We start from the raw sequence: 13,803 nt of genomic DNA on the forward strand, positions 1-13,803 counted from the left end.
ACAAAAAACTAGGGGACAGAAAAGAGACACAGAGTTGGTCAAGAGAATATGCTGGGAGAAGGTGCAAGTAAAGACAGAGCATTAAGTTGGGAAAGAAAAGTCATTCCAGTTTTCAGGGCATGTCTAGACTGCCCACTGCGATAATGATTTTACTTTTGCACCATGCAGTGCGACAGGTCAGGGACACATTGTCTGGCGTGTATATTCCCTTAGGCTTCACAATAAGCAGCTATAATACTAGTATGGAACAAATAGTTATTCTAAGACATAGTCACCTTCTCTTACAAAAGGCTACATCAAGAGAGGAGCAAAGTATTCTACACCAAATTTACTTCAGCAATGGAGACTCGTTTGATTACTTCATCCCCTCTTACTTGTAGCCAAGCTTAAGCTTCTGGGGTGTATTTTGCAGAAGTGTTTAGCACAGAGATCTCCAAAACAAAACCCAGATTGTCACTACAGGAAGTGATTGTTTGAGACAATGAAAAATTAATTTTTTAAACTAGAAACAATATTTACTGTACTCAGATATTCCTTGGCTATTTCTTGCAAGCATGTTCTTGACCCACATTTATGCATGAGGTAATTTACTCCTTACAAACATAACTGTTTTATTTGGCAAGACCAAAGATCCATATACGCTACTACCCTTCGACGTGACAGAGATTAGTAGATGCCAATGCGTGGTGGGTTGACCCCGGCCAGCAGCTAAGCCCCCACACAGTCAGTCAGTCAGTCAGTCAGTCACTCACTCCCTCCCTCCCTCACCAGCAGGATGGAGGAGAGAATCGGAAGGGCAAAAGCAAGAAAAATTCATGGGTTGACATAAAGACAGCTTAATAAGTGAAAGAAAACAAAACCCCCAAACAACAAGTGATGCAGAGGCAATCACTCACCACACCTCCCACCAGCAGACTGACGCCTAGCCAGTCGCTGAGCAACGGCTGCTTTGGAACTCATTAAAACGTAATCAACTTGTTAAATAGTTTCCCACAGAAAATTAGTAGAAATTATGCACAGCCACAACTCCAATGGCAACACGAAGCATTAATACAACCATAATGATGACATTGTTACAACAGTTCATATATCTACTGCATTATTGATTATAGTAACCATCCCATTATATAGTTGACATAATGCTTGCTTTAATGGTACGTTAATCATACCAGTAATGACATGCAACAGCTTTGTCTATAACATCACGTCTGGTCTTTCTTTCCTTCTCTTTTTGAAAAACAATGCATAGCATTGCAGTAAACAAGTAAAAGAAAAAGTTGAAAGAAAATTAGGAGAAGCATTACTTCAGTCTTACCTCAGAACTGTAATCTTCTACTGTGGTGGAAATTTCACTTTCTGGCTAAAATAAAATATTAAAATATTTATAATGATGGCACTCAAAATATTAAACAAGACACTTTCCATCTGTTTCTGAGAATGTAGACAGTATTCAAAAATATTAAGGTCTACATGAATTTGATTAGAATATATATATAGCGAAGGCCACTTCACTTCCTTGAAATCCCAGCCGTGAAAAAGTTACTTTGCTGTTCAACTATGATCATGGAAACATTATAATTACATGATAAAGTCTTCTAATGAAAATACAACCTACTGGTACAAAATAATATTTTGGAAATGTAACTCAATTTTTTGGTTTGGTTTTGTTTGTTTGTTTGTTTGTTTTTGTTGGGTTTTTTGTTTGTTTTTTTTTTTAAAGGAAATAAGGAGTACCAAGACAAGGACTTTTCTCTGGTAGTTCACTTTTATCCAATTAGGAATTTTGCTGGCTTAAGAACATAGTCACATACTGAATGTCATTTTCATACATGCAAGACTTCTGATGTTTACTAGAAACTTAAAACAAACACTCATATTCTCCTTCAGCTTCCATGGAAACCAAGGAAAGGTAAAAGTGATCAGGAAGAACAAGAACAAAGATTCAGATTTTGTGATCTAATGAATTAGAGCAATTAGGGAACAAAGCCTTAACAAATTGAGCATAAACATGCCATGGAAGATGCTTGAATTAAATACAGAGTATCTTGATGAACTACATAAAATGTATCAGGTTTGGGAATCAAGATGTTAGTAGGAAAATAAGCAAAATTATCTATATAAAGTGCACTATTGGGGAGTAAGTAAGTACCCTTTTGAACTAGAAAAGTGTAATTTTGAGTTAAAACTACTTTAGCAAAAATGAAATGTACATAATAGGGCTTTTTCAAAATTCACTTAACACGTTAGCCAGCCTCACATTAAATCAGTCTCCATTTTACACTGAATTCTGTCAGGCTTATTTTCAAAGAAACATAGTCAGTTTCGCATCAGTAGACATAAGTAAAATTTGGAACTGTCAACTGTATTTCATTTTGTATTTTTTTTTTAAAGAAATCTGCCACTCAGACCTACTGGAGCTCTGCAGTTTTTACAATCCCAACATCATGGATTCTACATATTTTGAATCCAATATGTAGCTCCACAATGTAATTAACCTAAAAAAGGGGTATTATTTTATGTACAGAGTGCACAAAACTAACTTAAAATATGTATGTGGAAGCTAAAATTCATACAGTGCATATGATTTTAAAAATTAAAAAGGTCCACCTTAAAAATAAGGTGCAAACTGAAACAAAATTATGTTTTAAAACTATAGGGTGACAGAAGTGTTTCTGGTGTGGAACACACAATTAGTACTTAAAAATATTTAATATTTTATATAAATATACATTTTTTCATATTATATACTTATATGTATATTTGTATATATATGCATAGACACACACACACACACAAATTTTACATATTGTTTGCAGTCTATGTCCTTGGTCTAGGACAAAGTCCTCTGGAAGGAATAAAATCAGGGAAAACCACATTGTTATTTATTTTCACAATACAGATAACAAATGTATAGCCATATCATCCTACAGTTTTTCATGGTTTGTTCCAATTCAGAAGACTTCACAAAGAGAGATTAGAAGTATTCCTACAGAAGCTCAGAAGTATTCCTGTAAATTTACATATTTAATTAGATTTAATGACTCTGGAAGTTCTTTATATAGTGCATGAAATACAGGCACTTCTCCAACATGCAAAAAAAATAAGGACAATAGTCCGACTTCTTATATAGTTTTTCCTTGTAATCCTTTTGAATTATATAAAAAGCCCTTTGTTTATAAGAAAGATGATAAATGAATGCTTAGATCCTGGGATAAGCTCAAACCTAGTAGATAATCATAGTAAAAGGCAAAGGACTTGTACACTGAAGCTTAGGCTAGAGTGAGAAAATATGAATTCTCAAAGGAAGGTGATTACTGAATATAATTTTCTAATTTTTTTTGGTAATTTGGCCAGATACGAGATTTAAAAAAAAATTAATATATTGCTCGTCCTTTCTGAATACCAATCTAAAGTTAAAAAAAAATTATCAAAAACCATATATCACTGCATCAGTTTAGGTGTGCAATATATCCATCAGCAGCATAAATAATCTTTCTAAAATATCTCCTTCAATCCTGCATCTAGATAGTTTTTTGGCTGTTAAGATCAAGTATTTTTGCCAAGGGATTTATTGAAGATAAGTACAGATAGATGGCCAAATGAACTCAAGTTAAATGGATCTGTCTTCTGTGCTAAGGGGTTCATCCAAACCCTGCTAAAAATCAGTTAAAAAGACCTAAATCCTATGAGCTCACACATTAGACTTCAACACTCTAAGACTTAATGCTATTCTTTTGTTGTCAGAATCAATAACATTACAAGTAGTCAACATTTTATGGGCACTCATCTTGCCCTCCAAGCAGCTATGTTCTGTTCCTAAGACCTGACCAACCTTATTTCAAAATCCAGTTGCTTCCACTATTAAGCCATCCATTCTGTATGCTTCTGTTCTTCTTTGGTCAACAGAAGTAATTAGGTTTTACATAGCTTACCTGTCTGAACAACAGGGGTCCAGTTTAAAAGGAAATACTTAAAAAAATTCATATATACACCCACCGTTAGCAACACAACATTTTTTGACGGAACAATGCCAATGAAGCTATTAATCAATTCTCTCAATACCATATGGAATTTGAAATAGGTTTCTGTTACACTCTGACTTCAGGCTGTTAGTTTGCATGTATTCTATCACCTATGCCCCACAGCATTTTCTTGCTACAAACAGCTATTCTCTTCTGGCAAGTTGTTTTAATTCTTTATTTAATATTTTCTTCATTGACGATGTGGTTGATAGTTGCCTATAAAAGAGTGTTTGAGATGTCTGTTCAGTGTATTTTAACCATCTCCATCGGTTCTGCTGGTAGTACCTTTAATGATAACACTTAAGTATTCAGAAAATTAAAACTACTTTCATCTGTATACATTCTTTAGAGGAAATACTGCAAGATGATACAAAAAAGGGAGCAATCAGCGTATGGAACACAGGAGGTCCATTTCAGAGTAATATGTTTCTGTATGCAGTTAAGCACTGCTCAGAAGTCACATTTATTGGCACTGGACGCCCAACATTATCACAGGATTCACAAAAGAACTCACACACAAAATTGGCCATGAGAACTGAAAAGTGATTTTTATGTTTCTTTAGAAAACTTTCATAGGTGACAATAAGATGCTTTGTAAGAAGACAGCCAGTATTAAACTACTCCAGTTGCAATGGATGAAAGTATCAAAGGGTGAGAACCAACACTGAGTATTCATGGAACAGAATTCTACCTGAAGTAAATTATTGACTTTTTTATGATCTCAGTGTAAACTGTTAAAAAAAGGTAACTACAAAATTCTAGTTTCATTCTTGAATGTGTAGTAGCCAGCGGTAGAAGTGAAAACAAGTTTATGTTAGCTTGGCCAGTTTCACATGGGTCATTAGTGATGCATAGATGATCATAACCTCAGTAGGACTAATTAAGAGGACCATGACTAGGAAGGGAGGCAAAGAGAATGTAAACTGAAGATCCCAGTCATTAAACCCTCTCTTCAGGTAATCCCGAACTTTATGGGTCTTTAATATTTGCAGAACATTCTGAATATGAAGTGCTATCCTTATATATTGCCTCATTCAGTTCAAAGGAACGTATTCCCTGGTAATTTATAACACAAACCAATTGACTACAATCAGATTTAAGCAGAGTACATCTTAGTGGAGACAAACCACTGCCAAATCTGAATATAATCTGCAGTGAGGTACCCCACTCCTCAGTGTATAAATTTCCTGTATCAGAAAATATCATCAACAGAGAGATTACCTAAGCACTTAATTTGGTTTCTATTCATTGGCAATATGGCCCTATAAATATTTAACCTAAAATGAAATGCTCTGTAAATCTACAAAGACCATTCTTCAGTACAGGTAATTTCCATGTCAGTAAATCTATTCCATACCAGTATTTACAGAGAGAAAGGAAGGCATCATACCAGAGGTTGTCTTATGCATCAAAGAACATTGGCAAGATATCCTGGCAATCTTTTGGCCAGATGGTGAATGGAAAGACGACTGGCTTCAGTCAGAACCATATGCTGCTGAGAATCTACTACCTTCTCTGGTGGCACTGACTTTACTATTGAACAGACCATTTCCAAACATTTGGTTATCTTCATTCTCCAATTTCAAAACATTTTTCAAGGGATGCTAGATCATCTGAAGTGACTGGGCTCATTTTTTACTACATTTTATTTATCCATCCTTTTTTTCCAATCCTCCATCTTATTGTACATCCCAGAATATCTCTTCTCTAGTCAATGCCTTTCGTTGCTCACCACCTATTCCTTTTCTCACTGAGGTGTCCTCTCTGTTTCTCCATACTGCTTATGTTTCCATATTTCTGTCACTTTTCTTCCTTAGTTCTTCTCAAGAATCCTACCCAGTGTTTCCTTCTTACTGTGTTTCTGTTCCTTGCCTGTCAAGTCTCAGGCAATAACAACTGGAGTAAGTTACAGAAATGAAACAATGAATATGGAGCTATAAACTTTATCACCTACTTGAGTAAACAGTTAAGCTATTCTAAAACTATTACCAAAAGGATTTGTCCAGTGAAAAACAAAAGACGAGTTACTAATCCAACCTTAGTCAATTAGCAGGTATTCTTCATCACAGAACTTTGAACTTTTCTTTTCTAAGAAGCTTTGTATAATAGCTTTTACTAGCCAGGTGACCCAAGGACAATTTTACTGTGCCACAGGTTAATTTCTTTTGTTTTCCTGGCATTAGTACATTCTTGCAAAGCAGTCTGCTCCGATGCATCGTTTCCAGACTTCTCAGAGAAAGTGATCTCAGCAATTATTCACCCTGGAAGTGGTTTTTGCTTTCTTCCATTTTTAATTGCAGGAAGTCACAAAAAGAAGCAATCCTAAAACCAAGAGTTTCATTGATCCAATTTATTTCCTGGGCTGTGTCTTCTAGATTATTTTTACTTCTATATGGAAAAGGACACTATGGATGTCAAGACCAAAAGATACCAGGGTGCAAATGAATAAAGACAAAAACCAAAGGCAACTAGAAACTCAACATATTATTCTCTTTGTGAGACCAAGACAAAAAGCATTTAACATGAAACAAGTTAAGACCCAGACACTTTAACCAAGAAATACCAACTGGCATTTCTCTAATAAATCTTGTAAAGAAACTGTTTCTCTGACAGAGGATGGAAAACCTTATAGAAATTACAAATAAGTTCAGACAGAAGGTAAAATGGAATGGATAAGGACAGTACAAAACAATGATAGTTCTTCCAGAGTTCTTCCAATTAGTTTCTTTAACTTGAGGGATTACGGGGGGATGGAGGAACCCACCCTTAGGAAGACAGAGGGGAAAAAAAAGGGAAAGGGATAACTGCAAAAAATAACTTTGAATTCTCTAAACAGACTTTTGCTCTCTCTGAAAAAGAACTCCTCTAACTTAAGATGGGGAATAAGCTCCCAGAGGATTACCTCTATTTCACTTTCTGTTATTCATATTGAGTAAGAGAACTCTCTGGTATTTGTATCTGGACATGCTAATTCCACTGGGGACTAAAAAATCATACTAGAAAAACCACAGGGAGATAAACTTCTAGCCACAAAACTACCACAAAAGAGCCCAGTCAGGATTTTTAGATAGATAGGCAGTATAGTCAAATGTTCTGAGTCTATTTTGTGGTACAGAAAGAACAACTCCAAATATGAATTCCAGTAAAAGATGAAATAAGTAAGTAGAGTCAAAATCTAGCTAGAAAATAATCCTGCATAATGCCTCCAGTAATCTTGCCTCACTTTCCTGACACAGCAGCCTATAAAGATTTAATGTCGGGTGAAAAAGCAAACAGCTCAAAGAAGCTGTCTGTAATTCTCCATTGCAGAGATTAGCCTGGAACTGCCTGTTACATTGGCTGCCATTTCAACTAAGCAAGCTCTAATCCAATTACTGTAATACAGGCTCTCTGTCCAAATCATTGCACTTATAAGACTAAAAACAGTAAGTTATGAGATTCACTGAAGCCATTTCAGAATTTTTCCTCTTCTATTAATACTGCACAGAGATGTTAGCAATCATCTTCCAACTCCAAAATACCAATTACTTATTGTAAGTAATTTGTGATGTGTTGTCTGTGGCCTGCTTATTCAAAGGAAAACACTCTCCCAATTGGGAGCAGCTTATTTTTGGCAGAAGTGAATACTGTTTTAGAAGTCACTAAGACATGAGTAATTCAGGAGAGTCAAATTACAAATAAACACTAATCGCCATGCTTATTCTTTTAAAGCTACATTTAAAAAACCAAACCAAACCAACCCCAACAAACCAAAAAACCCTATGCATCTCTATATTTATTTATTTATACGTAAGATAAGTTGCTTTGGGAATAAGGCAGACCTCAGAAAAATCATACCCAATCTTAAGAATATATCTATGTGTGCAATCTTTAGCAACTGCAGCGTAGATATTTTTTCCATTTTTAAAATCATCTGTGTCTTATACTGTTAGCATTCAGAGGCCAACATAGGCTACTAGGACCAACCTGATCTAATTAGACCTGCTCTGAGCACTGGATTGGACTAGATGACCTCGGAGGTCCCTTCCAACCTAAATTATTCTATGATTCTGTACTTTACCCTGTTTCTCCAGTTGTAGTAGAGATATTTACCCTGACTGAGAGCAAGTACATCAGCAGAGTCCATCTGTAACATGCAATCACGATGCACTTCAAAATATATTTGGTTAAGAAAGTTTCTTCATACAGTTATCATATTTATGTAGACTATAATATTGTTAAAATAACAGTTTAAGTGATTCCCTCTAAACAGCTCTATGCCCTTACAGTCCTCTCTCCTTAGCTGTAGATAACCTGCTGCATTTCATACAGTACACCTTTCTCTTTCTGTAGAAGGCAAAAAAAGTCTCATCTTCACCTGTGAAAACAATCATTCTAGTATTAAATACTCGTTAAAAAATTTACTACCTCCTCCAGGAAAAGCTATGAGTTGAACAGAGTTACTACAAACAGTCCTGAAGGCCTAATATGAGCTTTCTAAGTATGAAATCTATATCTAATCATGTTTCTATAAAGTTCAAAATATCTAGTGTACTGATACACTGTCGGCTTAAAATTGTAAAATAAATGAAATAAATGAATCGATTACTTTACAAGTTTTTATTCACATGTATGATTTAGTCTGTCTGCCCCTCCACCCGGGTAACATTTTTTTTTTTTTTTTTTTAAACACAAATGCAAGAAATTTTTGAAGTGTCATTTTGCTACTACTTCTCAGCTGCTGGAAATGAGATAATGGAGCCAAAATAGTTATGAATGGTCTATCCTAGCACAAGACTGACAAGTCAAAATGCAGAGCATTCATCTGTACTACATCTCTCAGAAAAGACTGCATTCATAGGCACAGAGCTGGGAATCTGTGTTGAGCTGCTTGGTCAGAATGCCACTCGTCCTTCTAGAGGCACTGTTTTCACGAATGGAATAAGCTATTCTGTAAATAACATCAGCATCTCTTGTCCCTCATATCTGCAACATATTACGTTATGTGAATTCAGGTCCACTCAGAACTGAACTGGACTGCTGGTGTATATCACACGGGGCATCTTACAACCTTCCTGGAGCATGTACTTTCAGCCACTAGCAATCAGGATTATATTTCATTAAGTAGTAAAAGTAGAGTATCTGTTTATCAGTCTCTTAAGCCATCCAGTTCTAAGTACTATTTTCTAAATTCATTCCTCCTCCTCATTACCCAGAAAGACTCAAATTACATTATGGATACAAGAAAGATGTTTAGTTTTGCATTTGTAGCCATAGCTGCAGTGATCAGAAATCCACTGCAATTTGTAAACTTTTAAGAAAACAAAATGCACAAAATGAAGCAATAAAACAAAACCAATTTTTGCCCATTTAGGGAATACAGCAGTACCAACAAACTTTCCATAATCTACAATATGCTGACTACCACAGAAAACATTATGCCAGCAGGCAAGCAGAAAGCGCCTTCTCTGGACATATTAAGGATGGACAGAGGAGGCAAGGAAATAGTATCCAAAAACTCATATAATTCCTTCATTCCCACTCTCAAAATTAATGGACTATTTTGCCCCCCCCCCCCCCCCCCCAGTAACTGGTTACAGCCTGAGACAAACTTACCTCAATGGTGTAACTCTGGTTGTGTTTGATAATTTCTCCACTGTGCAAAGTCCTGACAATAGCAAAGTCAGCAGTAGCAGCTGCTCCCCTTCGGCTGCTGCATGTGGATGTCTCATCACCTCGAGATCGATCGGCATCAATCCCATCTTGTATTGACTCTTCATCTTTGATGTTTGCCGTTTTCTTCTTCTTTTTCTGCTTCTTTGATCCATTCTGACCATCAGTTTGCGCCTTCCGCTGCCTAAATTGAGCAAGCTGTATAGAAGACAAAATCTTGTTAAAGGTGAGTTTTCCTCTTCATTACTAATGACATCCTCTATAGAGGTTTACCAGCTGTTCTACATAAAGCTTCAAACTAATCACTAATGAAAACAAGTTGGAAGTTAATGCTGCATATCTGAGACACATTCAGATTATTCTTCCATTTACACAGTTTGCTTTAAAAAAAATCTTAAATGTAAACCAACAATCTATTAATGAATTCCTTTTTGGCTTCATACTAGGAAGTTACTGTTCCACGGAATGATACCTAGAAATCAAAACATTCAAAGGTTAAGGTAAAATGTCATTATAAAAGACATGCAACGAGATAACCTCTGATCTCATTTTTCAATTTCATAGTAATAAATGCCTCAAAATCAATTTACATAAATTACTTTTAATTTTTATACCAGAAACTGGTAAAAGCAAACCATTCTTCCACCAAGCATCATATAAAGTTTTATAAAAAGTTTGTTAGAACTCAAGAAGCAGATCAAGTTACTGAAAACACCATAAAGAAACAGCAAAACACATAATGAGGGAATAGTCTAAAAACAAACAGTGAGCAAATTACAAGATACACTACCTTGTAGCAAAACATGCTGATGAACAAAAAGTCACAGGTGAGCCAGGCACACAGTTGAAAAACCAATTAGTATTTAAGCTATTCAAATACTGTAAGGCACTGCCTTTTGAAGAGCTTATCACTTTTAATCACTTTATAGTGGTTTACACAAGAAAATCCATTTAAATTTTTTTTTTCTTAACAAGAACAGAATTTCTGTTCAAATAAGAAAAACAAGCATGGCAAGTTTTACCTATTAAAATTCAAAATTAAACAGATCTTACCAATAAAATCTGGAAAGAAAAATAATTATTTTCCAACTGAGGAGTCCAACATTAATTAAGTGCTACAATGTTTTATAAATGTAGCTCCAATGTAAATATAAAGCATGCAAATGAAGACCCTAAAGCTCTAAATACCTTTTACATCAACTAATACCCAAATATCATGTATTTTTTTATAAATCTGCTGCAATTTTAAGAAAAAGCTATAAAAAAGACAGCACATTTCCTCATGATATTCACCAATCGAGAAAGCCAGGCTTCCATCCAACCTCTTCAGCAACACCCAAATCAAGCAGGACACACGAACCCCCTCTCCCAGTCACCATTCGGTTACAGTGCGAGCCGTCACTTGAAGTGCTCTCCAGTTCTCATCTGGCCCCAAGAGAGCTGAGAAGCCCCAATCTAAATAAATGCATCACTGACAGATCAGTTCTGACTTCTGGCCAGTTTATGCTTATGTCCCCTTATTTGTATTTCCTTGTGGATTTCTTCAGCCTCCTCTCCATTCTTAGGACGACTGGCAGCTTGGCATATGGCTCCTGCTCTGTTTACAGGAGGAGGACCTGAAGATTTGCTGAGCCAAATATGCTCACCTACGTATTTAATACTTACTTCCTCCCTACTATATCTCTAATTAGTTCAACTTCATGATTTTTTTTCCGTTTTTTAAATAGGCTACTTTCATTATTTCACAAAAAATCTATTAAAGCTTATAAACTCCACAGGAGTGGAGTTCCTGAACAGGAAAAGAAAGGATAGTCTCCTCCTGACTTCAAAGTTTAAGGGGAAAAAAAAAAAAAATGGGAAGGGTGAAGGTTCCAGTTGTCTCCTTACGACATTACTACATTCTCCTAAAACTGTAAATTTACCTCAACAAAATAGGTATCAATTTATCCAAAAGACAAGCAGAATTTGTCCAAATGCCACAATGACATAAAGCTGACAACCTGACTTCAAGTGTAACTACTGAGAGATTTTGATTTTTTTCCTTTTTATTTTTAAATATTTTAAATTTATTTAATTTATTATATAATATATTTATTTATTTATTTATTTATATTATATTTATTATATAATATATTTATTATTTTAAATATTTTTTTTATTTTTAAATAATGAAAGACATGTAGTGCCACTGGTCAAGAACTCTCTTCCCCAACTTGATTGAAACTTTCTGTAATGGAAAGTTAAGTTGGCTCTTTTAAAGCAGCTTTATAGTCTTTATTTGTCTACAAAATTAGACATGTAGCTCAAGGACAAGTGAATTACTCCATGTCTCTCCTCAAGTATTTTGCATATTTTAGCTGAGGCATCTGGGTATACCAGATTTCTCTCCTTGCAAAATTAAGTTGTCGACTTTCACTTCTTCACAATTAACAGATTAAACTCTACCACAGCAGTTAGAAGCAGACCTTATTTTTTTCTGTTTATACATTGATAAAGATGGGCATATATGAAAGCTAAATGCATGTGCAAATTAAACTGTTATATTTTTGTATTACACAAGTTCTCAGCTGACAGTTTCTGTAAGAACATCCAGTATTTTGGAAATAACTACACTGTTAGTGATGGATGCATGCACTAATCATAGCACTTTCTGCTCCGCACATTCACATACACGCAAAACTGTCCAGCTACTAATGCAACACGGCTTCAAATTCACATTTTTAATCAAATTTAAAAAAAAAACTAGAAATGAAAGAAGCAGTATAACAAAAAGCTGCTGCTGAACAAATACACTCTGTGATGCTCACATCAAGACAGAGGAGTCTCAGATACCGAATTCCTTCAGAAAATGGGAATCGGGAACTAGAGTCGAGGATCTATCTACATTTCAATGACAAGCAGGAAAAAGTCCACCAGCAGTCATGGGAACTAAGGAAAACAAATTTTGTAGAATTAAAACTTTAATTAAAACAGAAAAATAATTCCAGATTCTGTATTTGTAGGCAAATAGTTTTTCCAGTGTGAACAAAATGTGAAACAAACACAAGCTGATACAACTATACATTGCTTTACCCTGTCTTCCAGGCACATCAGCTTGATAATGCCAAAACTAAGTCTGTGGAGAACTTAACACTGCTTCTGTTAGTTCGGACTCCGCAGTTCTGAAACAATTCCATGCCAAGTCTCTGTCGAGTTACAAAAGTTGCAAGCAAGAGCAAAAGATGTAACCACAGGAGTTACTCAGGGAGGAGGAAGGATCCAAAAGCAGAAGCTGAAGGACACTCAGAACAGGCTCTCTGCATTGATCTGCCTCGGAGGAGTACCTTACCCCGGGAAGGCGTCAGGAACATAATCAGCCATGATGCAACTTTACCATAGGTTTTAGCACATCTGAAAACTGATCTAGAGCAAGTCTTCTTTCACTATCTGCCTATCTGCCAGCACGTCGCCTCCAGCTTTTCCCATCGTGCCGGTAAGACCTTGCACCCTCCAAGCAGTACTGAATCCTGTTAAAAATTCCATCAGTGTTTTTCAGTAGTGAGTAACAGCTGATTTTGCTCCTTATCCTTGACTCTCAGCTTTTGCATCTAAAATAACAAACAACGTGCAATTTCCAGCTCATAGATTTTTCAAGTCCTGCTTCTAGGCAAAAAAGCAATCCTCTTGGAAACAGACATGTCCACTTTTTAGCAATTTAAAAAATTGTATTATGGAGTTTACGTTTATTTTCTGAATTATTTCTGTCAAATATCCAATGTACAATTAAACTCTTACTTGTAATAAATAAATTGAAGTTTTAAGCTAAACTCTGAGAATGAAACTATGTTTATTTCCTTTTAATGCACAACAACCTACAATAAAATTGTCCAGGAAGAATTATGTGTTTATTTTCTGATTTCCAGAAGTGCCACTTGCAACAGTTGCTCAGCTTTCCATTAGTTTGAAAAATGGGAAGCAATTGAATGTTAGCACTGAATTCTGTGGATACAGAAGACATGTTGCGTCTTATAAACAGAAAACCACTTATTGAAAGTCACAAGACTACAATACAGCAGCATGCAGATAAGTAATGGGTACACTTTTCAAAATCATTGCCCACAGTAAAATAACAATTGAATAGAAGAACTTA

The 13,803-nt window shown here is 35.5% G+C and overlaps 1 protein-coding gene across 12 annotated transcripts in view; it reads right to left on the reverse strand.

Annotated features, from left to right (window-relative positions):
- AKAP9 (A-kinase anchoring protein 9) overlaps positions 1 to 13,803 on the reverse strand; it is a 120,868-nt gene that overhangs the window by 86,611 nt on the left and 20,454 nt on the right. For 11 of the 12 annotated variants that reach the window (XM_082323955.1, XM_082323965.1, XM_082323958.1 and 8 more), the window contains exons 2-3: positions 9,618 to 9,872; positions 1,316 to 1,360 (exon numbers count right to left, since the gene is read on the reverse strand). In XM_082323955.1, the coding sequence (XP_082180081.1) occupies positions 1,316 to 1,360; positions 9,618 to 9,872 (300 nt within the window). The remainder of the gene's footprint in view (positions 1 to 1,315; positions 1,361 to 9,617; positions 9,873 to 13,803) is intronic. The other variant, XM_082323966.1, reaches the window with a different exon arrangement.

Source organism: Platalea leucorodia (genome assembly GCF_965183815.1).
Source record: "Platalea leucorodia genome assembly, chromosome: 1".
NCBI classification, from domain to species: Eukaryota; Metazoa; Chordata; class Aves; order Pelecaniformes; family Threskiornithidae; genus Platalea; species Platalea leucorodia.